General features: G+C 52.3%; 1 protein-coding gene and 1 pseudogene across 1 annotated transcript; one reads left to right on the top strand and one right to left on the bottom strand.

Moving 5' to 3' along the window:
- Window positions 1-273: 273 nt before the first annotated feature.
- LOC117848606 (protein MLN51 homolog) lies at window positions 274-5,810 on the bottom strand. Its single transcript, XM_034730071.2, has 11 exons — window positions 5,136-5,810; window positions 4,029-4,131; window positions 3,541-3,947; window positions 2,764-3,443; window positions 2,236-2,350; window positions 1,790-1,912; window positions 1,622-1,674; window positions 1,452-1,497; window positions 1,177-1,353; window positions 866-948; window positions 274-766 (listed from the first exon to the last, which is right to left on the bottom strand). The coding sequence occupies exons 1-9, from the start codon at window positions 5,627-5,629 to the stop codon at window positions 1,326-1,328; spliced, it is 2,049 nt and encodes a 682-aa protein (XP_034585962.1). The 5' UTR covers window positions 5,630-5,810; the 3' UTR covers window positions 274-766; window positions 866-948; window positions 1,177-1,325.
- A 2,993-nt stretch (window positions 5,811-8,803) lies between these two features.
- LOC117850549 (uncharacterized) overlaps window positions 8,804-26,283 on the top strand; it is a 40,449-nt pseudogene continuing 22,969 nt past the window's right edge.

Here is a 26,283-nt window from a genome sequence, read left to right as displayed (position 1 = left end):
TATATCCTCATGTTTAAGTTCCAGTGCAGGTGCTGGTCCTGCTCCTGATCGGCGGCACAGGCAAAGCTTGATGCCGTGGGATCGGAGGGCAGGGGACCCCGTACTGGTCTGGGCTCTGGACCAGCACAAAATCCTGTTGGATCGGTCGGCGCACGGCTACGGTCACCAACGGGCAACAGGGGATCGGATGTGCCAGCGATATGGCACGGCTCTGCCCCCTCTGTTCTCGTTCTAGTAATGCAACTATACAGAGCAGCAATCGCACACGCGCACTGAACGAAAAATCTCCATGAACTCATGATGCCATGGAAAGGGCAGCTCATCTCTTAAGCAACAGGACAAGGTGAACATGCTCCAAAAGTGCCGAGCGACAAATCTCCAGATGAGCATATAACATATGCAGCGAGCAGCTCAGCGTGCCCTTTCCTCTCGGATGCCAAGTGCCTAAAGCTGCCGGCATCCCAAGAAAGATCAACCACCATAAATCATGCTACTATATGCTATTAACTACTAACACCGTACTATTGTCGTGGAAAATATTATCTTGAACACAGTGCATCAGATAACAAGTTGTTCACAAACACAATGGATGCAAGCCAAGAAGGCAGGCACAGAAGCAAGTTGCAAACCCAAGCACACCATGAGACACGAGCTTCTTTACAGGACGGGGACCTCTCACGATTTCCATCACGACCTTCACGCTTATGACTGCATGCAATGTCACAGGCGCTCGATAATGTGGTAACATATACCGTGTAAATCTCACCTAACAAATTAGGACACCAGGGTCAGACAATGTTCGCTTTGCATAAGCAAGGACCACCGATTCAAATACTTGAAATGCCAAACAATGTGACAAACTCACCTAATAATGTAACAACACCAGACCATCAGAATAATCACAGCAAATGACCATAGTGAGGATTTGGACACCTTCAGCTGTCAAACCTGCACATGTGCGGTGTCAAGTTTGTCAGAACCTGTACCACAACTAACAGTGCGGATAAGCGCTGAAACCAGATCCTAAGCTCAAGTTTAGAGTATAATATCTACACTAATGAAAATATCCTTCAGACCAGGTTCTTCACTACTTCACTAAGACTTAACTGTGAACAGAAAGATATACAACAAACCAGTACAGGATCTGAGGCTGTGCAACAGGAAAAGCGGATATACCTGGCGTTTTGGGGGTACAAGATAGCCCAAAGTGCTAGACATCAGACAGTGAAATGTTGCAAGGACTCGGGAAGGCATGTGTCTTGCACAGGTCTTACTCAGACCCAAAGCTGATAGTGAGCCCTCATTAATTTCCATCATCACTATGTTCATTGGCCAAAGTTCATCTCCGAGTATCTTTGGCAAAACAAAAGGTGGAATGATGTCAGCAGATAGTATTAAAGTAGAGAGCATAAATTAGCATATCACATGCGTTTTGTTAGTTTTTAACATACCGGCGAGGTTTATTTTGACGTTGACTGGGTTCCCCACTTGCAACCTCTGCAAACAGGGAAAGGTGTCAAAACATTTCTAGGACACAGTTCAGGCAAAGCTACTAACATAATTAAAATAAATTCTGTCGAAGAATTGCCAAGTAGAGTAAAAGGGAATCTAGATTTATTACCTGTTATTTCTTGAGGTTTCAACAGAGAAGAGGCATTATTTGCACTAGGTTCTCTGCATACAGGAGGGACATGATGAGGCAGAAAGAATAACCATCCTCATTTAGTAACATGCAACTGAAATCCAGAAATTCCATATTGCATCATATTTGAGTATCAGACTAACATACCCAATAGAACCTGATGAAGATGCTTGTTCAGATGGTCGGGAGTAATAGCTTCCATCCATAGAGATATAAGGTGAACCATAAGGTGCTCCTAGGGCTCCAGAGGCACCAGTCAATATTGGTAGCCTAATGTCATTGGAATATAACAAATAAAGAAGAGTTAGGTACTTAGGTACAGGCTAAATATGAGTACCATATCGGCACTTCAACTGATAAATACAATGACATCAATCAGTTTGACAAAGTTAGTATGTAATCGTGATTGCTTTACCACACTGGTATGAATGTATAATGTCTACTTCATGTGGTTAATGTCAATTCATACTCTCCCCCAATCACATCCCAAGAGCAGAATGCTAACTTAGTACAATACCACATTGCACCAACTATAATTCCAGAAAACAAAACAAATGTTCTTTTGGAAGGTCCAGAGATAGCCAAGTCCTTACCAAGTCATCTCAGAATTGCTGAGACCAAGTTGTTGTTGAGACACAAATCCTGGCAGAGCCATACCAATCGAAGGAACACCAGGCCCAACTGGACGCTGACCTCCAAACCGCATAACTGTGTCAAAGAAACGAGTTCATAGTTTGATTAATATGATAAAGCATATGCAGGCTAAAACAAGTATGGAGATCGGAAAAAAAACTTTAAACATTTTGACCAACAATTAGTTACATTCTATGCATATTTGGTGTACACAAGTTGCATCAAGAGATTTGCATTCGAAGTGGCATTAAGATAGATACTAATTTTGTAGCATTTGACAAATATATTGTAAGACAAATTATGGGTAAAAATCTACATTGATGGATGACGGAGGCAGTACTAAATACTATCCCTCATAATGCACAGTAGCCTACTCTTTAGTATCAATTAAGAAGTAAAATCTTTCAGATTACTAAATACCCCTAATCCATGTTAGAATTTACCACTTATGTTATCAAACTTATATTTTACTGAGTGAAGATACAAACCTGGCAGCAGTGCTGGGGTACCATGGAAATTTTGGTCCCCAAGCGTAAGGCCCATGGCCCCTGTAGCCCCAAGAACATGAGCTCCACCATATGTAAAAGAAGTACGCTCTTCTCCTTGATCACCAGGTTGTCCAACTGTTAATCGAGAATCAAATTTTTTTGATCCACTAGGTGAAGAAAGTTCTGTGTCATCACTCGAAATTGTAGGTTGTACAGGTGATATTTTATTGCTATTGCTGAATCTTGCACCGAACATCTGGGCAGGCATCCTGGGCACAGCTTGAGAAGGTGATTGAACTGGATTTTGTTGAACAACTGGATGGGCAGGCTGAACATAATCTCTGTTGGCTTGATTACTAGATACAGGAAATGCAGGAAATGGACCATTTGAGGACAATGCAGGTCTATTCACTCCCTTCATAGCAGCTTCAACATGCCCAACAGATGGTACAAAGGCCTTTCCTCTTAATAGGGTACTGCTAAGTTGTGCATTCCCTCCTTGACTAACTGGAAATTCTTGATTGGACGATCGAGAAGGGTAAAATGGTGGTGAAGCCGAATTCAAGTTTGAGGCAATGGTTTGCTTAATTGGATGAACTGGTTCAGGTTGAGAATTTGATGTTTGGGCTTGGTTTTGTCCCAAGTTGGTATTTGATGAAGTGGTTTCAAGACCTTGAGATCTGAAATGTGATAACAGAAACAATGATTCCATTAGTTATATACATATCATAACAAAGGTACTGAGACACAAGACTGCGTAAAAAGACTTTCACTCACTTATTATTTTGTCCTGAAGATATATCAGCATTGCTTCTCAAACGTGGTTGGTAGCGCTTGGAGCCTCTTCCTCGAACTACTCTTGGTGTATTCTTTTGACTTTTAGCATCACCATAGTAAGTACGAGATTCTTTGGGAACAATGTCATGATTTTTGACATCATCATAGTGGGCACGAGACGGTTTTGAAACTCTGTTCTTCCCATTATCCGGCAAAGCATGTCGAGCATTCTTGGTGTTATCATTGTAAGAATGAGATTCCTTTGGAACATAACTGTAGTTCTTGCTACTTTCATGATAGTACGTTCGAGATCTGTTGCCTCTGAAATTACCACGGCCCATACCACGAGTTCTACCCCCAGGCCCACCACCACGTCCTCTAAAGCGACCTCCCTGATTTCTTTTTGGCTGAAAGTACAGTTGAAGAAACAGCAACTTGTTAAGAAAGGATGCATCCATAAATACAAAATAAGAAAACATAACACTTACATTGTCACCATGAAAATCATGCAGATCCATCTCATCAAATCTGTCATGGACCCAGGCTTGATCCTCTTTAGGACTCCACAACTTTCTACTGTTCACTATTCTCCTGCATGGGCAATATGGAACTATTAGATAGCAATCAAAAGTTCAAATCTTCAATCATAAACAATCCATGTGACCATGCATCACATCAATGTATTTTATGTTAAGGTAGAACATTCATGCAATATAGTCAAAGTTCTCTAGTCTGACTGAGCTCAGCACACAGTTCATTCACAGGTTAGGCCACTTTTTATTTAAAAAAAGAATATATGCAGTATCATTTTTTTTAGATGTGATGATAATATAGTATCAAAATATCCACAAGAAAAATCATGTAGATGAACTATCTTGACCTTTTTACAAAGTTCCCATCCAGCACTTCATTTATATCATCCTTTACCATGCATATTAAAGTATTAATTACTGTCCTAAGAGCTAGACTGATGCATGATACATTTCCATTGGTTAAACACAAAGCTATATGGTTTCCATACCAAGCTTCAAATCCCATTTACCTTGTTTAATAGAAATTCTTGTCTGTTTTCATGCTAACTCCTGATAGTTACATAAAAAACGCTCTTTAATGCAGCACATTATGCACTAAACTTTTTTGCTCTATCTTCTTTATTTTGGAAATTTTTGCTCTATGTTTCTATAAACAATACTGTCATAAGAGACGGTTGTGCATGCATAAGTTATGGTCACTAGTCCTACGGATCATGCTTAACATGCACGTATATAACGCTTATTCTAACCATTTTCATCTCCTAAGTAAATGAGTGAAAATTAGATAAGTAGGCTTTATCATAAGTTTTTTTTACAATTCATTATTATAACTGTACATGGGATCTTTAAGCATTTTCAGAGCATTAGTCATTATTCAAAATGCTACGATCTTTGAGTGACCTTAGATAGAAGGAACTGCTGTAGTTAGCTGCAGATGAAGCAGACTAGCAATGCAACTAGGTAGACTCTGAAGTGTTTATCATGGTCCAATTCTCATATCGCTAGTGGAAATAATTGCAGAATGCAGGATAAGCAACAAAGTGAAGAAGGAAAGGGCAGAACCTTTGGCGTCCGCGCCCACGGCCACGGCCCTCCTGGAAGCGGTCATCGTGCATGTAGAAGGCGCCGGTCGTCGGCACAGCGTAGGGCTCGTTCCCTTTCTTCTCCTGCTCCTCCCCAGGCCCTGCCTCATCTGCCTTTTCAACATCCCCGTCCTCGCCCTCCTGCCCCACTGCGGCCACCGCCTCGGAAGCCACCCTCCGCCCTCCGCCACCCCCTTCCTCGAACTCACCGTACACCTCCTCCTCGTATTCCTCGTACTCCTCACCCTCCTCGTACGCGCCCTCGTCGTACACCTCGGGGGCGCCCTGCCCGTCGGAATCCGCGTCGGATCCGGCCCTTATCCGCCTCAAGGGCGTCCCCCCGTCCTCGTCGTCTTCCTCCCCCTCGTCGTCGCTCGCCGCGTCGCGCCGCCGCAGAGCGGCCAGGGGCGCATCGTCGAGGTCGCTCTCATACTCCTCCCCAGCCTCCGCCTCCGCCTTCTCCGTGTCGGCCATTGGTGGGAACAAAGAGATCGCGAGGCGGATCACGCGATTTCGGCGAGGGAATCAGGGCTCGGGGAAGGATTCGACGGAATTTGGAAGGTTCGAGAGGCTTCGCCGAGTTGTTCTGCTTCTGCGGGTGGTTTGATATCCACGGGAAGGGAGGTTGGATGAGATTAAAAAAGATTTAAAACCATTGGACTGTCCAAATCCTCGAATTGAAGATGTCCTTCCCGTTTCCGGACACAGGCGGGACAGGTCCACAACTCCACATCGCCCACTGCATGTGGGCCCCGCTGACCGGTTTCTGTGAAGGCTTTATCGAAGAGGACTCTTCTTTTCTTTTTTGAAACGAAGAAGAGGACGTACTGGCTCTTCTAGTCTTCTACCTAAGACACGGGCACGGCCCGTTTTGTGTTCCTAGTTGGGATTGATTTCAGTTTGGGTCCAATTTGTGTAGACAGGTTCGTATACAATTCATTCACGATGAGAAAAATCATAATTAGCTTAGTAATAACTAAATACTAAAAGAAAGTCTATAAAACTCTAATTGAACCATGCACCGATATCAACGCTAAAGCATGCTCGTAAAAGAAGCATAGGAGTATAGGACACTATTCCTACTTAAGGCAAGTGAACTGGAATTTACATCTATGATTTATGTTTGAAGTTTTGATAATCCATGGTATCGACATATCGTGTCGTGCATGAATAGCAAAGTTGAGCTGAGATTTGCAATTGTCAACGTTGACACTTTTTTAAAACATCTTTGAGTTTTATATGTTTATAAATTCAATAAAATTATAAAAATACATTTTTCACTGAAGCATCGCGCACTCTACTCTTACGCATGTCTATAAAAGATTGTATTGAAATATTTTAAAATCGACCAAATCATAATGTGTGTGTTATTGACCCGTACGTCGTCTGCTAAAACAAAAACTATGCATAAATGCAATCACTCGTGCTGAGTTAGAGAAACAACGTGCATGCAAGCATGATAAGGCCAAATTAATTTCTCACAAAACACTATCCTAAAAAGATTAACTTGTTTTAAGAAGTAAGTACACCATTTGGTTTAAAACACGTGTCGTTTATGATATTGATGCAGTCTACAAGGTGACATTTTGACAATAACATCTATAAAAATATGATGTTTCAAAGAAAGATAACTACATATTTAAAAACACTTTTCATGATGAATCTAATTCTTCATCCGCTCCAAATTATAGCTAAATATAAAGAAATTTGGCTTAACACAAAACTAAAAGTGAGCTATAATTTAGAATGGAGGGATTAACATATATCTTACATTGTCACATAGGTAACTCTTAACATATTAGTAGTCTAAGATTAAAAAGAGATTGAGCAAGAGACATCCTAAACTGACGTGTATTTTGAACAAATGGAGTTTTTTCAATATCTAACATATGTAAAATTTGAAAATTGACGCTTCAACGGAACCACACGAAGGCTGGTGAATTTTGCATTAAATCTACATCTAGCATATGCTAGACGTGGATATACCGAACCAGGTCTTCTTTCAGTTACCAACAGTTAACTAACAACAGAAGGTATTTATTCTAGAACCTTCTGCTGGCATATGATATTAGTTCTTGCTGAGCAATTTATCCTAGAACAGTGTATGTAATCGTCGTGAAAAACTGTCTGTCTGCGAAGTCAACTTATTCTAGAACGATGTATTTGTTCCTAAGAAACATAAGCTTTGTATGCAATCATCGTGGAAAAAGCTCACCGTTGCCTGGCTCCCCTCCTAATTCCTCCTGCTGCTCGTCGCTCACAAGGCCCCTCTCTTGCATTCCAAATTCCTAATTCGCGGTGCATCCAAATTTTCGAGCAAGATTGTCTGCAGTTGCGAAGGGAACGATGATGTGGTGAAAGCAACAGCCGGTGTTTCCAATCTGTCCCTGCAGTTGCAAAGGGAACAATGATGTAGTGAAATTAATCCAACAGCTTCCTGAATCTCTCTCTGTCCATGGATGTTCCTTGATAAAATATGTTGCTGAATTTTTAGTCATGTGAAGACAACTAATCATAATTTTTACCATGGATGTTCCCTGCAGTTTTGTTGCTGACAATGGATCCTTGTGTAGTTGGGAAAACCAATAGATAAAAAAAATCATGCAAGTTAATTCCTTTTGTTCTTTAGAGCAAAACATCGTTGTTTTGATATCTATTGCGCTCTGAATTTACAGTATTTTATCTTTGTTGCAGGTCTCATGAATCGGCAAAGGGAGCAAAAAGGCAACAAGCAAGTGATACAGAAACAAGCTCAAAATTGGAGTCTGAATGCTATTTTGGATTTTGGCGCTACCTTGCTAAAGCTTGGAGTCAAACATTGTTTTGTAAAATCAATGATACGCTGGATTGGGTTAATACTGACTGTATGTTAAGAGTTTTTATCGATTCTGTTTCTTGTTATTTTTCTGTGTTTTTTCTCGTAAATGTTTAATAGCTGCACGAGAAATGAGAACAATCTTCTTCCAACTTAATTTTGGTCTGTGCCTTGCTGATCGCGTACAGCGTACTCGTGGAACGTGTTGCTCGTAGAGCTGCTTGGGAGGGCACCGCGGGTCATTCTGACGGGAAGAAATCAAGGGGCGGATGGACCCTTGATCCTGCCTTTGCGCAAAGGGTTCAGCGGGGCGCTTTGAGGGGCAACCCCCTCCGCTCCCTTTGCAGGCCTAGATTATGCACCGTGGCCGTTTGGGTATGCAAGATAGCGTAAGTGCCCTTGCCGATGGGGATGCGAGTTGCTGAATTTGACTGAATTCGCCTTGGTCTTGGCGAGTTGCTTAGCTAGAAAATCACTGAAGTCGGCGAGACGATGATGTCCCTTTAAAGATTTAACTAACCGATTAGTTTAGGGGCCAGCTACATCACTACATGTCTCTGTTAAACTAACGGTTCAAATAATGCAAATACGCACCGTTCAAATGCTTCAGGTTCTTTTTGCAAGAAATCAGAACTTGAGGTCCTGTTTGAAACAGCTAGATCAGTTTTCACACGAATCATTTTTTGAAAAAACCTTGCATACAAATTATATTCCTCCTTGAAATCAAAGGATTCATGGGAAGTTGGGAACAATGGATTTCATGAGAATCGGAAGCATTCCCGGATCCCAAGCAGCCGTAGGTTCGTTTCATGCTTTTTTGTTCAGTTCGGAAATCCCAATGTGGCAACTAGTCTAGCACACAAGGGCATTTTCGTAATCAGCCATGTCCCCGCCTCCTCGACTCCCCCGAGTCCAGTCCCCGCAGACACGGCCGTGGCGTGCTGGACCGGTGCACGACCAGACCAGCGGCTGGACGGGCACGTCAGCCGCCAGCGAGGCGACCAACTCTTTAAAACCCTCTCTCTCACACACACACCCAACAAACAGCAAGGAGCAAAGCTGCCAAGTCTTTCGATCTCCAAAGCATTTTGCTCTCGGCCTTCTCCAATCCACCCACCGGCCATTTTCACCCACACCCCTGGGTCCTTGCAGCTCGATTCTGCATCCGGAGCTGCGCAATTTCGTAGGGGAGCGGTCCGATGGGGAGCAGGGTGAAGGAGGAGGAGAGGAACGAGAAGATCATCCGGGGCCTGCTCAAGCTCCCCGGAAACCGCCGGTGCATCAACTGCAACAGCCTGATGACCTCTCGTTTTTTGTTTTGTTTTTGAAAGGAGAACATTCTCTGCTTTTCTTGAAAGCCAATGAGGTTTACAGAAGTTCAGGCTGGGTATTCCAGCTGGGTACAGCCCGGTGAGCTCTCGTTCCCAGAAATGTCTGATCTTTGTGTGAAGAAAACGCACCACGAAGAGGTAGCTTGCGGCCTTGAGCAAGTTGGGCGAAGAGGGCTTGGTTGGCATTTGCCGACGACCTGTTGCTTTGTTCTTGGATGCTAGAAGATTGGAATCCTATTTCTCTGAATCTTAGCTGGAGGATGGTTGTTTCAGGCAGGCAACTCCTACCTGAATTTATTTTGCTGGACCCGTGTTTGTGTTTCTGTCTGAAACTGGACTGCTGCCTGAAATCTCGACCTATTGATGGCCGTGGTTTTATATTTTCATTTATTTTGCTTACGAATTCATCTATATGAAAACATTGCATATCGTGTATCTGTATGTAATATAATAATGAGTTTGGGTACAACTCTGGTACTGGTAGACAACACCTTTTAATAGGTATCATCCAAAAGACTAAAAATTGCTTAAATATATTACCATACCATATCATCGTGCCTGTTGGCTAACACCAGTTGTCAATTTAGCTGATTTCCCCCTTTTGTGCATTGCAATAGTTACTTGTGGCTTCACTTTAAATATTTTCTACTATACATGATCCTGATTTCTGTAGTGAATCTAGAAATCTTTGTCAAGTACTCAAGTGGGGAGAATGAGCAACATATAAAAGATATGATAGATCGCCATTGAACCACAGCGAAGCTTTCTTGTGCAAAACTGTGTGGTAGTTACTATTTTGTCAAAGATTTAGGTGACCCAACTTGGCCTTAGTTTCATGTTCGGTCCCTGACCTGTCTACCAAATGTTACCAGACGCTTCCTAAGCATTAAAGTCACTGTTGATACAAGATATGAACACGCATAATGTTCTTTTGTCAAATAACCAAAAATTTTCTTCATTAACAGGGACCACAATATTTACGCCCAACCTTCTCTACTTTCATCTGCAGTAATTGCAGCGGGATACAGTAAGTGGTGGTCAGATTGTTATTTTTCTCTTTAAAAAACTGCAGCACCTTGCTGTTTTATCTGTATTATAATTGTGAAAAAGAGAACAACTTCTCCAGAGAAGTTATAACTTAGAAGCTTCTGATAGGTGCTCTGCTTATTGCTGAATTGTTGACATTTTATAGCCGGGAATTCAGTCATCGCGTGAAATCGATATCAATGGCTAAATTCACTTCTCAAGAAGTTTCAGCTCTTCAGGAAGGGGGCAATGAGGTTAACCTAATATCTTATTTGCATTTAGAAAATCCTATGATCTTTACAATTGCCTTTTGCTTTATAACATACTAGCACAATACCCGTACGTTGCTACGGGTTAACAAATGACAAATAATTTTCTCAAAAATAAATAAATAAAAAAATTTCTCTTCAGTTTATTTTAGAATATAATTATTTTCCGATCACGAGACGTCACCGCATTTTCTTGGAAATCAGTGGCACGTCGCAACCTTGCAAGGGGGACTTTTTTAATCTTGGTGACACCGATCCTAAACAGACCGATCCGAACTTATCCTCGATCAAATACCAATCCTATTTGCACGGGGACGGTATTTTTTATCTCGCCTGATGACATTGATCTTGAGTTGTGCGTTCTTCTTACCTCGACCGATCCGATTCTCACGCCGAACTGGCCGAGCTACCAATCCTATTTGCACGTGGACGGCATTTTTTTATCTCGCTTGATGACATTGATCTTGAGTTGTGCGTTCTTCTTATCTCGACAGATCCGATTCTCACGGCGAACTGGCCGATTTGATTCGCACACTGGATATGCAGCTGAGACGCAATTTAGAATTTTTTTCACTCTCCGTATTCCACACGATTTCTTTTGCTAAATATCCGTGCGTCGCCACGGAATAATGAAAAAAATATGGATACACAGTTGAAAAAGCTTTCCTAAATTTGAAAAAACTGTCAAACATGACAGCACGTGGTTTCTATTCATATGGCGACAAATAGCTATTAAGTCTCCAACTTCTTTCCTCCTTGGCACCTTTGATACACTTTAGGAAACCTACGAAAACGGTCCTTGCGGACTGTCCTCACGGAGAACTATTTTTCTTTATCTCAGTGCCTTCCCACGTCTCTATTACCCTCTCAATGCATCAAGCTTTCTACACCTTTTTAAAATCAAATACACAATATAAAATTATACGCCGCATTGAGGCTTGGAACGTAGTATGCTGTGGTCCTACTACACGCCAAAAATATACCTCACAATAAGAACAACTGCATTGTATCCGTCAAAGCAGTGTACTTCCTGACCGAGAAAAGTGTATGACTGTGTTCACTTCTGCAATATTTTGTTAAACAAAATAAATTTCCACAGGATCTCCATTACAATTAAACTCCATTATTATTTAACAAATTATTATGGATCTAACCTTTTCTTTTCAACATAAACAACAAGAATACTGGTGGGCCATTCTCTTTCTCCTCCACCACAAGTTTCTTATCTTCTTGTCGTTGTCAAGATTTGCGGATCGAGACTTAGACTAGTAAATTTCTTTTATGCGCGTAAGGCTTCGGATGGTGGCGTGGGAGACACGGGGTTAGACTGGTTCGGGCAAAGGAGGCCCTACGTCCAGTATCGAGGCTGCTCGTGTTACCCACGCGGGGTTCTGTAGTAGGGGTTACAGATGGACGAGAGAGGGAACTGGTCCCAGGTCTCTTAAGCGTGCTTGTGCTCTAAGGGAGCGTGAGAGTGTTCTGTTGGCTTGAGGAAGAGAGTTCAAGTCCCCTGTCTCAGGATCCCCGGTCCTCCTTTTATAGCGCAAGAAGGAGCTCGGGGTTACAGTTGAGACAGGTCTCAGGAGGAGAGGAAGAAAGGATAAGCTCAGTAGGAAAAATAATACATGGGGAGGGTCCCTAGGCCGCCGCTCTTGCTCCGGCCTCCGGTCCCTGTCAGCACGTCCGGCGCGGGAGGGCGATTCCTTCCTGATCTTGTTGATGATCTCCCTAGTCGTCGTCACCGTCGAGCGTGATGATGATCCTCTGCCTCGGCATCCGTGCCCACCGGGGAGGAAGCCCGATTCTGTTGCCCCGCCGATTACCGTAAGACTCGGACGTCGCATCCCTGAGACTGCCGTTGGGCGCACGGGGCGCAAGAGCGAGCGGTGCGCCCTCCTGTGTCGTTCGGCGCAGCTCATGAGTACTTTGTGACGAATCAGAAGGAGCCGCGGCCAGTGCAGCCCGCGCTGCACGCCCGTGCACCGGTATTCGTGACCGGTTACGTTGGGGACGCCGCTCCTTTTTGGCTTGACAGGATCGCGGCACATTTATGGCGAGGTCGATAGGGGGACCCACGAGATCGTTATCCTGATCCTCCAGTCCGCGCCCGAGGGGAATGTCCGCCTCGTGGACCCGAGTGAGTCCGACCCCCACGTCCAGGGTCGGGCGAGGTGGAGTTTCTGTGGTGGGGGTCGGGCGCTCCCGACCCCGGTTCCCTGGGTCGGGCGAGGCGGAACCTTGCAGCGAGGGGTCGGGCGCTCCCGACCCTGGGACCGCGGTCGGGCGAGGTGGAGTCTTGCGGCGAGGGGTCGGGCGCTCCCAACCCTGGGACCGCGGTCGGACGAGGCGGAGTCCCTCCATCGAGGGGTCGGGATTGTCCGACCCCGGGGCCCTGGGTCGGGCGAGACGGAGTGGGATGTTCTCTGCCTTCACGGGGTCGGATGTAATCGTCATTACCGCAGGCGGGCCTGGGCCTTCATGACTGTCGCTTTAAGCGATATTAGGAGGTTGTTAATATTTCCCCCCAACAGTAGCCCCCGAGCCTGTGGTGGAGCAAAGGTGCTCCTCCAGAGGCTTTTTTCGTTGCTCGTCGGGGATCTCTGCTCGCCCTGCAAGCCGCGATCGATCAGGGGTAGGGAGTGTTGTTGGTCCGACTCGGCCAGGGAGTTCGATCAGGAGAGGTGTCCTGTGGATGACTTGTTGCGGGAGGACTCCTCTTTGCTCCGTAGGGCGCTCTCGCCTCGAGTCCTCAAATCGCGACCACACGCGTGGTCACTGGTTGCGACACTAGCCCCCGAGCCCCCGCGCGTTGAAGGAGACCGATCGGGAGGCTAGATCGGCTTTTGATCGTTACCCCTCAAGTGTCCGTTCGCTGGGACGGAGGGGATGAGCCGTGCCATGCTATCCTCGTTGGACGAACCATGGTGCTCGTTGAGTTGTGAACGGGTCGGTTCGAGTGGAGTCCCGGTTCCCGTTCGGGGGGGTCCGGCTCGGGCCAAGCTGGTGGCGTACTCCAGATTCCAGCTGGCCAGTTCATATAGTTCCCGAGTCCGTTCGATCGGATTCGGGGGCTCGTTGCCTTTCTTCGGGGAAAAACCATGAACTTAGATGCCAGCCCAGGCTCGAACGTGAGGTCGGGACGCCCTTGGCTTTCGCTCGCCTGGGTGATGGCCGCTAGCGGACCCGTCCCTTCTCACCCCTTGCTCGTGGGCATCCTGAGGCAGCCGTCGAACCCGTAGCGGGCCGGCCTTCGAACCTCTAGATCGTAAATGGGCCATAGGGGCATTTCCAGCCCCGTATCCCTTATTACCTTTCAGTGGGCCTTGGGCCGAATCGGGGTGGATGTTGTGTGCGCGGCTTCCGGGAGACGGAGTTATGGAGGGCGCCGACCCACGAATTGAGGGGGAGAGGATGTCTCTGCGGCCGATCGTGTGCGCGGTTTCCGAAAGGAAAGTGGGCGTGATGGGGGCGTACCTGGCGCCGCATTTATGGCGACAAGGGTGTCAGTTCCGCTCCCTTAGCGCCTTCCCTATAAAACGAAGGCTTCGCCTCGCTGGTTCCGCCCGCCTCCTGCTTTCAAGTCTTTTCGCCTTACCAGCTCATCCGCGCCCGCTTTGTCTTCCTCTGCTCGGCGCTACGCCCTTTCTCCCTATCCCCATCGAGTTCCTTCCTCCTTCGGCAATGGGATCCTAGGGGATTTCCCACTTCAATTCTTCGTGCGCCGAAGGCCTGGTGAGGAAAGGCCTCCTCTGCGAGAGGACGGAGGTGGGCGAGTGGGAGCTGCCAGGGTCGGAGCAGGTGCCGACGCCTCCCGCCGGCTACATCGTCTCCTTCGCCCATTTCCACGAGCGGGGGTTCGCGACTCCGCCGAGCCGCTTCTTCCGTGGGCTCCTCCATTACTACGGGCTCGAGCTGCAGCACCTCAACCCCAACGGGATCCAGCATATCGCGGCGTTCATCGCACTGTGCGAGGGGTTCCTGGGCATCGAGCCCAACTTCTCGCTGTGGAAGTACTTTTTTACAGTCAGCCTGTACCAGAAGACGGAGAGGAGGGGGAACCAACAGCGGTCGCCCCCGATGCCGATTGGGTATGCCGGGATCCATCTCCGCCATACTCGCTCCAAGGAGTACATGGAGGTGAAGACCGCGGCGTCCCACAAGGGGTGGCACAATCAGTGGTTCTATGTGAAGAACTACTCGAACTCCCCCTGCCGGAGTTCACCGGCCGCACCATCGATGTGGCGCCGGAGGTGTGGGCGTACGGACCGGTCGAGAAGGAGAAGAAGCGGATCCTCGACCTACTGCAAGCCATCAAGCAATTGAAGAGGAGAGGGCTTACCGGAGCCGGGGTCATCGGGGCGTACCATGCCCGACGGGTGGCGCCGCTGATGCTCCGGGCTCGTTCGCTCGCCGACATGACTCTGGGCGCGTCGACTGAGGGTACCGTCCTGGCGATGGGTGCGCTCGCCGCCTCCGAGATCTGATAGCGTATCCGGGAGGCATTGGAGGACAAGGAGGCCGACTACCCGGTGCCCGGGCACCCGCCGATGCGCCCGGACGAGGGCTTCATCGACTTGGTAAGGAATCGTGCGCCGACCTTCTTTTTTCGTGTTTCTTGTTCGTCGCTCTGACGTGGGGGCATTTTGTGTTTGTAGGGCATGCTGACCCGGGTTGTGGACTTGCACCCGCCGGTGCCGGAGGATGCCGATCGGCGGCTGCAAAACCGTCTCCTTGCTGAAGAGCAGAAGCGCCGCAAGGACAAGGAGACGGCAAAAAAGAAGAGGAAGGCCGCCAAGGAGTTCCAGCGGCGACGGCGAGGGTAGGTCGTGTCGGACGACAATGACGACGACGATGATGACAACAAGGAGGAGGATGAGGATGATGATGAGGAGGAGGAAGAGCTTGCTTTATCCCCTCGGTCGGGCGCGCTCGTTATTCGAGAGGCGCGTCCGCCAGCAGCCGTGAGGGACAAAGCGGGCGGACCGTTCGCCTGGGGCTTGGTTCCGCAAGGCTCCGGGGCCATGCCCTAGGGATCGGCGCGGAGCGCCCCTCAGGGGTCGGCACAGGGCGCCCCCCAGGAGTCGGCGCAGAGCGTCCCCCAGGGATCGGCGCGGGGCACCCCCCATGAGTTGGCGCGGAGCGTCCCCCAGGGGTCGGCGCGGGGCGCCCCCCAGGAGTCAGCGTGGAGCGCTCCCCGGAGGTCTACGGAGCCCGCCCCCGCCGTCCTGCCTGCGGCCCAAGAGCAGAGGAGCGGCGACAAGCGGCCGCTGCCGGATGCCCCGGGGGCTGGCGTCCGGCTCGGAGGCGAAGCGCGCGCGCCGTCCTTGCTCCGGAGGAACGTGAGTTGGATTTCCTCGTGAACCTCGCTCCTTTCCCCACCTTGCGTTTGTTTCCGCTGATATTTGTTTGTTGTTTCGCAGTGCCGCCCCCCGTGGCCTCGTTCTTCAGCTGGCGCCCAAGAAGGCGCTGTGGGTGTCATCCGCCTCTGCGGAGCGGACCGCGGCCCCGCCCGCGGCGAGCGGCGGGGTCCCCGGTGAGGTCGCGGATCCCGCCGCGGGAGCGGTCCCCGTGACGGCGACCGGTGGAGTGGTGGCACCATCGGGTGCGAGAGAGGGCGTGGACCCCGTTCTGCCTTCCGCCTCTTCGGCCGACCCTTCGGTGCAGAGCGTCGTTCTCCAGGGCCCTCAGGCTGGGGAGGTGATGGACCTCGACGCCGACGAGGTGGAGGGAACGGCGGCGACGGGAACAGGGACGGACGTCCCTGCAGCCACGACGGGGACGGCGGCGGCGACGGAGGAGGCGGCGGTGACGGAGGCGGGGACCTCCGCCCCGAGGTTCCCGGCGGAGGCGGCACCGGCGGCGGAGGCGGAGGTGCCCGCACGAGGGGCTCCGGCAGGGGCGGAGGAGCCTCCCTCGGCGGTTGCGGCGGAGGGCGAGGTGGCCGCGGGGATACTTGTTCCGCCGCCTGCGTCGGAGGCGGTGGCGCCGTCAGGCGGGTCTGTGGCGGCCCCGACAGCGACCGGTGCGCAGGCGCCGGGGCCGTCGGCGAACCCGGCGGCTTCCGGGACGATGGAGCCTGCTTCGACAGTGGCGTCGGGATCGGCTCCCGCCTCGGCTTTGGGCACTTTCGTTCCCAGGGCATGGAGAGGGTCTGTCCTGCGCTGGACATCTCGTGAGGACCCGCCGAGGCACCTCTTCACCCTGGATGACGCCGCGGAGTGGCGCAAGTGGCAGGCGGTGCAGGGCAGCCTCACCAACGCCCGCGCGGCTTTATCCTCGGTGTTGGGGGAGTTGGACAATGTCGTCCTCCCTGGTAGCCAGGTACGTTACCTCTTCTGTCGGTGATTGTCCCTTCCCCGTTGCCCTACCCCTGATGGTGTGTTGCCTTGTAGGCTCTCCAAGAATGCAGTCAGGGAAAATCTGATTTCCTCCGGCTAGAGCGGGGGCTCTGGGAGTGCTTCAACTTGGAGAGGGAGTAAACCAGGGACCTAACCATGCAGGTTGCTGCCGCCCAGGGGGCCATTAACAACCTGCTAAGGCGTGAGCAGGCGGCGCAGGAGGAGGCACGGCGGTCGGAAGCCAAACTCCAAGCTGTTGTCAATAAGGCCCGCCCCGACCGCGAGGAACTCCAGGCTGCTGCTGCCGAGAAGGCCCGCCTTGATGCCGAGGAGCTCGGACGGCTGAGGGGAGATCTTGATGCCCTTCAGAAGACTGTCGAGCGCATCCGGCGCGAGCGGCAGAAGGCCTTGCAGGAGCGGGATTCCAAGGCGGCCCGGAAGAACGAGGCGGAGAAGATGGCGGCCGAGCTTGGTGCAGAGGTCAGTCAGCTCCGGGCACAAGTGCAGGGGCTCCAGACCGCTGTGTCCCAGGGGGCCGACCGGGAGCGTGAGCTGAAGGCCCGGTCCGACGGTGAGACTCCTTTTCGTTCCTGTGTCTCCATGGTGTTGCGGTGATTTCTGACTTGGTGGGTCTTTCCAGGTGGTTCTTGCAGACGAAATCGCCAAGCTGAGGGAGTTGCTTGACACGGAGTGCGGTGAGCACGGCGCCCTGCGGGATGCGGTCCGCGTCGTCAGCGACGGACTCGGCGTGGTCCAGGGGGAGGGGTTGAGCTCGCCGACAGCTCTTGTCCTCGGGATGAATCGCCAAGCCCGCGAAATTGCCGTGGATGCACCCCACACCGGCGTGCGGCGAGCCTTCGGGGTCTTCGGCTCCCATTATTCCGGCATCAACTTTGCCAGGATGAGTGGAGGATACGCCGCCGGCTACTCTGAGGCCGAGCTGGATGAGATCGACGCGTCGGTGTTCACCCCGGCGGAGGCCTTGATGAAGCCCCTGGAGGATGAGGCCGTCCCCCCCGAAGATCCCCCGACGAGCTAACTGTATCGGGCTGGCGCCCAAGTTGTAAATACGTTAGTCTCAAACTTGTTTTGTAACGGCCATGGGGGCCTTTTCCCCAACTTATCGTAAAAAAGTTCTCGATTCCCTTTCTTGTTTTTTGGACTTGGAAAGTTTAGAGTGCGTTGTCGGTTATGTCAGTAAGCTTTGATGAGCGAGGGCACCATAGCCGCTGGGGCGTAGGTTTTTTCGCAGTCCGATCAATCTTGCTTGAACACCGTTCGTGCACTCTCTCCTTTCTGTGCCCAAAAATTCAGAAAGGGGGGCTCGGTTTGGAAGGAGAAAACGTTTTTTAGATGGTGCCAAGTGGCTTGGCCGGAGCCCCCGATAGCCCCCGAGGGATATGCGACCCTGGAGCGAAGCCAGGGTCGGATATCCCTAAGCTCGATGGAAAAAACGTTGAACAGAACTAGCTTGAAATTCCTTTTTCCGTAAAAAGAAAACTTTGACTTTACAGAAAAGTTTATGTACAGAACTTGGAAACAAAAACTAGGGGTAGAAACGCCTTAGCTGTTCTATGTTCCAAGCATTGCCGAAGATCTGCCCGTCAGGGGTCGCTAGCTTGTAGGTGCCCGGCCGTAGTACTTGCGCGACGATGAAAGGACCTTCCCACGGGGGAGTCAGCTTGTGCCGACCCCTGTTGTCCTGGACGAGGTGAAGCACTAGGTCGCCAACGTTGAAGGCTCGGCCTTGCACCTTGCAGCTGTGGTAACATCGTAGGGCTTGCCGATACTTGGCCGAGTGCAGTAGAGCCACGTCGCGCGCCTCATTGAGCTGATCTTGTGCGTCTTCGAGCGATGATTGGTTCCCCTGTTCATCGTACGCCTTGACCCTCGGCGATCCGTACTCCAGGTCGGTAGGCAGGATGGCCTCGGACCCATAGACCATGAAGAACGGGGTGAAGCTAGTCGCCTGATTGGGGGTTGTCCTCAGGCTCCAAAGGACTGCGGGAAGCTCGGCGACCCACCGTCCGCCAAACTTTTTAAGGTGGTCGAAGATCCGCAGCTTGAGACCCTGAAGTATCATGCCGTTGGCCCACTCAACCTGCCCATTCGTGCGGGGGTGCGCCATGGCTGACCAATCTACCCGGATGTGGTGGTCGTCGCAAAACTGGAGAAATGTCTTCCCAGTGAACTGCGTGCCATTGTCGGTGATGATGGAGTTGGGGATTCCGAAGCGGTGGATGATGTCGGTGAAGAACTGTACCGCCTGCTTGGACTTAATTTGCACGACCGGTCTTGCTTCGATCCACTTAGAGAACTTGTCGACGGCGACAAGCAGGTGGATGAAGCCCCCGGGCGCTTTCTTGAAAGGCCCGACGAGATCCAGCCCCCAGACCGCGAACGGCCACGTGATGGGGATGGTCTGGAGCGCCTGCGCGGGTAGATGAGTTTGGCCGCAAAGAACTGGCACCCCTCACAGGTGCGGACTACTTGGGTAGCGTAGGCGACCGTCGTCGGCCAGTAGAAACCTTGCCGAAAGGCGTTGCCGACGAGGGTTGTTGGCGCAGCGTGGTGGCCGCAGGCTCCGGCGTGGATGTCCTGGATCAGTGCCTTTCCCTGTTCGATCGGGATGCAGCGCTGGAGGATGCTGGTGTAGCTTCTCTTGTAGAGCTCCTGGTCGATAACGGCGAAGGATTTGGCGCGACGCGCGATCCTATGGGCCTCCGTTTTGTTCGCCGGGAGCGTGTCGCGAACGAGGTAATCGAGGTATGGGGCTCTCTAGTTGGTTGGAGGGTCGGGCCCCGCCACAGGGTCTGCCACGATTTCCATGACCATGGGGCTGGAGGGGTCAGCTTCCGGGGCCGAGTCAGGCGAAGCGGTGCCGACCCCGTCGGGGCTGGCGCCCGAGCCTGGGATAGGTGGCGCGCTACCGACCTCCCCTGGGTTGGGACCCGAGCCCAGAGCCAGTGGCGCTTCGCCGACCCTCGCCGGTTCTTGGTAACGGATTGAAGGCTTGAACTGGTCGCTGATGAAGACACCGTCGGGAACGGGCATTCGGCCGGATGCTGCCTTCGCCAGCTGGTCAGAGGCCTCGTTGAAGCGCCTTGCGACATGGTTGAGCTCCAGCCCGTCGAACTTGTTTTCAAGCTTGCAAACCTCGTTGCAGTAGGCTGCCATCTTGGGGTCGTGGCAGCTCCACTCCTTCATAACTTGTTCGACGACTAGTTGGGAGTCACCCCGGATGTCTAGCCGACAGATGCCCAGCTCGATGGCGATGCGAAGCCCGTTGAGGAGGGCCTCGTACTCGACGACATTGTCGGACGCAGGAAAGTGGAGGCGGATCATGTACCTGATACGCACGCCTAGAGGAGAGACGAAGACGAGGCCCGCTCCGGCACGGGCTCTCATCAACGACCCATCGAAGTACATTGTCCAGTACTCCTGCTTTTCCGGCGCCGATGGCGTTTGGATCTCCGTCCACTCTGCCACGAAATCGGCGAGTACCTGGGACTTGATGGCGGTGCGGGGGGCGTAGGTGATGCCCTGGTCCATGAGCTCGAGCGCCCACTTCACGATCCGTCATGTGGCATCCTGGTTCCGGATCACTTCGCCTAATGGGAACGACGAAACAACCGTTACTAGGTGGGAGGTGAAGTAGAGGCGCAGCTTCCTCTTCATGATGAGGACAGCGTAGATGAGCTTCTAGATCTGCGGGTAGCGCGCCTTGGACTCGGACAAGACTTCGCTGACGAAATACACCGGGCGTTGCACCTTGAGAGCGTGTCCCTCCTCTTCTCGTTCCACCACCAGGGCCGCGCTAACCACCTGGGTAGTCGCCATGATGTAAAGCAGGAGGGGCTCGTTGTCGATCGGCGGGACCAGGATCGGGGCCTTTGTCAGGAGGTCCTTGAGTCGGTCAAGTGCCTCCTGGGCCTCGCCGGTCCATTCGAAGCGGTCAGTCTTCTTCACGAGTCGATAGAGAGGAAGCCCCCATTCGCCAAGGCGCGAGATGAAGTGGCTCAGGGCCGCTAAGCATCCCGTGACACGCTGGACTCCCTTTATGTTTCGGATTGGTCCCATGTCGCTGATGGCCGCTATCTTCTCCGGATTGGCTTTGATGCCGCGCACGGATATGATGAAGCCTAGCAGCATGCCCCTTGGAACTCCGAAAACACATTTTTCGGGATTGACGTTAATACGCTTATCCCTCAGCCTTTCGAAGGCTAGTTCGAGGTCAGGGACGAGCTGGTCGCCCCTCTTGGATTTGACTACGATATCGTCAACATAAGCCTCAACGGTCCGCCCGATGAGGTCCCCAAAACATTTCAGCATGCATCGCTGGAACGTAGCCCCCGCGTTTTTGAGGCCGAATGGCATCTTAACGTAGCAGTAGGGGCCGAAGGGGGTGATGAAAGAGGTAGCGAGCTTGTCGGATTCTTTCATCACGATTTGATGGTAGCCGGAATACACGTCAAGGAAGCTAAGGGTTTCGCACCCGGCTATCGAGTCGACTATCTGATCTATGCGTGGCAAAGGAAACGGATCCTTTGGGCACGCCTTGTTGAGACCGGTATAATCAACACACATCCTCCATTTCCCATTCAGGGTGGTACACTTCCTTGATGAATCCGGCCGTCAAAAGCTTCTGGAGCTCTTCGCCGATGGCCTTGCGCCTCTCCTCGTCGAAGCGGCGCAGTCCTTCCTTCACTGGCTTGGAGCCGGCCTTGATGTTCCAGGAGTGCTCGGCGACTTCTCTCGGAATGCCGGGCATGTCCGAGGGCTTCCACGCGAAGACGTCGCTGTTCGCGCGGAGGAAGTTGACGAGTGCGCTTTCCTATTTGGGGGATAGGGTAGCGCCGATCCGCACGGTCCTGCCGTTGGAGCTGCTGGGGTCGAGGAGGACCTCCTTGACGCCTTCGGTGGCCTCGAAGGAGGTGGCCGACTGCTTGGAGTCGGGCTGGTCCTCGGCGCCCTCTGCGAGCTGGACCGCCAGATTGCCCGTGAAAGTGATGGCTGCGGCGTACTCGCAGCATTCCACATCGCACTCGTACGCCTTTTGGAAAGACGTGCCGACGGTGATGACCGTTGGGCCCCGGCAGCTTAAGCTTGAGGTAGGTGTAGTTGGGGATGGCCATGAACTTCGCGTAGCATGGTCGCCCCAAGATGGCGTGATAGGTTCCGCGGAACCCCACCACCTTGAAGTTGAGGACCTCCTTCCTGTAGTTGGAGGAGGTCCTGAAAGTGACGGGCAAGTCGATTTGCCCGAGAGGCATCACCTGTTTTCCCGGCACGACGCCATGGAATGGCGCCTTGCTGGGACGGAGGCGGGAGCGGTCAATCCCCATAGCGTCGAGGGTCTCGGTGTAGAGGATGTTGAGGCCGCTGCCTCCATCCATGAGCACCTTGGTGAGGCGCATCGTGCCGACGATGGGGTCGACGACGAGGGGGTAGCGTCCTGGATGCCGGACGCGTCCCGGGTGGTCGGACCGATCGAAGGTGATGACCGGTCCCGACCAGTCGAGGAAGGCCGGCATTGCCGGCTCGGCCGCGTAGACCTCTCGGCGCTCCAGCTTCTGCTGGTGCTTGGAGTCGTATGCCACCGGGCCGCCGAAGATCATGAAGCAGCCGTCCACCTTGGGGAAGCCATCTTCCTTCTCTTCGTCGCCCTTCTTCTCTTCATCGAGCTTTCGCTTCCGGTCGCCCTTCACTGGATTGCCTACAAAGTACCTCTTCATGAGGTTGCAGTCTTTGTAGGCATGCTTCGCGGGGAACTCATTGTTCGGGCATGGTCCCTCAAGCAATTTGTCGAAGAAGCCAGGAGTGCCCTCCGGGGGCGGCTGCCCTCGCTTGCGCTCGTCAGCAGCCACGAGGGGAACCTCGCGCCGCTGTTTTCCCTTCTTCTTCTGCTGGCGGTTAGAGGTGCCTTCGTCAGCATCCTCCTCCCGCTTTGCCTTGCCTTTGGAGCGGTCAAAGATCGCTCCAACGGCCTCTTCGCCCGAGGCGTAGCTGGTGGCAATGTTGAGGAGCTCCTCCGTGGTTCGCGGGCCTCGATGCCCTAGCTCGTGGACGAGGGGTCGGCAGGAGGTTCCCGCTAAAAAGGCCCCTATGACGTCAGCATCCACGACGTTGGAGAGCTCGGTATGCTTCCTAGAGAAGCGCCAGATGTAGTCCCGGAGGGACTCGTCCAATCCTTGGCAGCAGCTCCGGAGATCCCAGGAGTTGCCGGGGCGCGTGTACGTGCCCTGGAAGTTTCCTATAAATATCTCCTTCAGGTCGTTCTAGCAGCGGATCCGTCCCGAAGGGATATGTTCCAGCCAGGCTCGTGCCGAGTCGGCCAGGAAGAGTGGTAGGCTGCGGATGATGAACAGATCATCATCTGCCCCGCCGGCTTGACATGCGAGCCGGTAGTCGCTGAGCCAAACCCCAGGGTTCGTCTCCCCCATGTATTTGGCTACGTTCGTTGGTTGCCTGAAGCGCGGCGGAAAGGGCGCGTTTAGGATGCGCGCGGAGAAGGCCCGGGACCCCGCCGGGCCGGGGCTCTGGCTGCGGTCCTCCTCGCTATCGTAACGCCCGCCGCAGTGGACGTGGTAGCCGCGATCTACCCCGTCCTCCCTATCCGCGCGGGAGCGCCTCCGCGCGTCCAGGGTGTCACGGGCGTCGCGGATGGGGCCGACGCGTCGATGAACGGATCGAGCCCCGCCTCCCGCGGGTGGTGGTGTCTGCCGGGCGGACGCGGCCTGGTTTGCCCTAGGAGGAGGCTGATGGATAGACTCCCCCCGTCTCTCCGGGGACGCGTCGGGCACCGCCCTGCTGGCGTTTTACCCACGTCACCGGGACGCGGAACTTTCTGCCTGCTGAACGGTGGCGCATTCGAGCAAGTCGCACATCTCTTGGCGCGCCCGTCGCTCCTCGGGTGTCGCTGGCTCGAGGAGTTGCCGGAGTAGGGCCGCCGCGGCTGCGACGTTCTGGCTAGCGCGAGCGAAGAGCTGAGGACGCTCTTCGTCCGCGCAGATGCGCTGCTGGACGTCGCGCGCCCGCTGTCGCGGTCCGCCTTCATGGCGGGGGTGCTCGTCCTCCTGGCGGGACGCCGCGCGCGCCTCCAGCTGCCGAAGGCGCTCTGGGGCCCTTGGCAAGGCCCTGGTCGTGGCCGCAGCGCGCGGGGGGGGGGGGGGAGTCCTCTGTCTCCCCTAGGCGCCGTCGTCGTTGGACCCCTCGGAGTGCACGTCGGCCATGAAGCACTCATGCGAGGGGTGGCGGCTCCCGTTGCTGGAGCCAGCGAGCTTGTTGCTCGCGAGCGACACGGTCATGGACCGCGTCAGGAGGTGACCGTAAGTCGCCGCGGCATTGCGCAGCCTGAAGAGCTGACCACCTGGGAAGGGCCCTCCGGCGTGTGCCTGGCCGCTCGCCGCTGTCCCGGCGGCGGGGCTGGGGACGACGGGACGAGCGGGCAAGACGAGGAGAGGGATCAGCTCGATCCCCTCCCCGGTGGCAAGGAAGTCCAGACTCCCGAAGCGAATCAGGGAGCCTGGAGCGAAGCTGGTGTCGTGGCTGGCCATCTGAAGCCGGAGACGTACGCGCAAAGATCCCCTACCTGGCACGCCAACTGCCGTTGTCAAGATTTGCGTATCGAGACTTAGACTAGTAAATTTCTTTTATGCGCGTAAGGCTTCGGATGGTTGCGTGGGAGACACGGGGTTAGACTGGTTCGGGCAAAGGAGGCCCTACGTCCAGTATTGAGGCTGCTCGTGTTACCCACACGGGGTTCTGTAGTAGGGGTTACAGATGGACGACAGAGGGAACTGGTCCTAGGTCTCTTAGGCATGCTTGCGCTCTAAGGGAGCGTGAGAGTGTTGTGTTGGCTTGAGGAAGAGATTTCAAGTCCCCTGTCTCAGGACCCCCGGTCCTCCTTTTATAGAGCAAGAAGGAGCTCGGGGTTACAGTTGAGACAGGCCTCAAGAGGAGAGGAAGAAAGGATAAGCTGTGGCGAAACCTCCTCGGATTAGCTTGATTAAGCAGAGTTTAGCCGCCTAACATGCGACACTCCTGCCTAACTCGAGCTAACACGAAGCGCCGTCGGATTTCATCCGATTTAACCACTTAAACAGGATCGAGTTCAGCAAACCCACACAAGGTGAGCGGTTACAGAGAATACAACCAGTCCACCGAGTTTAAACGAGTTTTACTCATTTTAGTTCAACCATAAAAATCCAACATTAGAGTTTACAAAACCAGAACAACAGAGAAAACACTAGCGGAAGACTTCGTCGAGGTCGGATATCCTGGGCGAGGCCAGCCAGAACATCACTGAGTCCTCTCCTCGCTGTCCGAGGAGGGGTCCCACTCGACCGTCCAGCCTGGCGGGAGCTGGGGCGGCCAAGCACCAACCAGAGAGGGGTCGGACGCGGCAACTTCACCTGAAAACAGGAGCCACAACAAGGCTGAGCTACTAAGCTCAACAAGACTTAACGGATAGGAGTAAGGACTACTCCTCCTTCTAGACATGCAAGGCTTCTTGGCTGAGGGGTTTGTTTGCCAAAAGCACTAAGTATAATCTATTTTCAAGTTTTAGCTCCGGTTTTAAGTTGATTAACCGGTCTAGGTTTTTCCAACTATTCTAAGCAACCATAGAGCCAAACAAGATGTGTAGATATAACAAACAACATTGCCATCATCAGATTCCTCAATTACTCAGGGTGACATAGCGATCAAGCAATCTCAAACTGTGAGAGGCAGACGAATCGATTCGAGTTCTTTAACCATGCATGGTGAACCTAGCCTCACGACATCCGCGCACCCGGAGGTCGCTTCCTGTGTCGGCCTTCCCCATCAATCCCCTAACCCGTGTCGGGCCCATTTCCTTTGGTGCAAGGTTCCACAGACTCGGCCTCTGCCGTCCTGTGACCACACATTGCCACCACGTGCGACAACCAGCAGGGGAAACTCCGTTCCAAGAACAATGGGGCGACCGCTCACGTCTAGGTTCAATCCGGTACTAGGCTTCCTCATCCCATACTAAGTACGAGGCTAGTACTTTCAAACACTTGATCACGAACACCACCACTGTCGGGCCTTAGCAAGATTTCATAGACAGACGGGGCTAACATCCATCCACCAAAGAGTTACCCAAACCCTGCCCCGTCCATCGTCCTTATAGTTATAACAGGAGAGTAAACACGCAACTCCTATAACTCGCGAATGACAGGAAATCACTCGGCTTTTACCGTTTTCCTAGTTAAGCAATGCAGCTACTCGGTCCAACAGCTAGTGTTTAGATCATGGGGATAACTAAGGCATGCATCTAGGGTTTCAAACAACTCCTAATACGTAAATGCACAAGCATGCAGAAGGC

The sequence above is a fragment of the Setaria viridis genome, chromosome 3 (assembly GCF_005286985.2).
Source record: "Setaria viridis chromosome 3, Setaria_viridis_v4.0, whole genome shotgun sequence".
NCBI lineage: Eukaryota > Viridiplantae > Streptophyta > Magnoliopsida > Poales > Poaceae > Setaria > Setaria viridis.
This window is presented reverse-complemented; position numbering and strand designations above follow the sequence as displayed.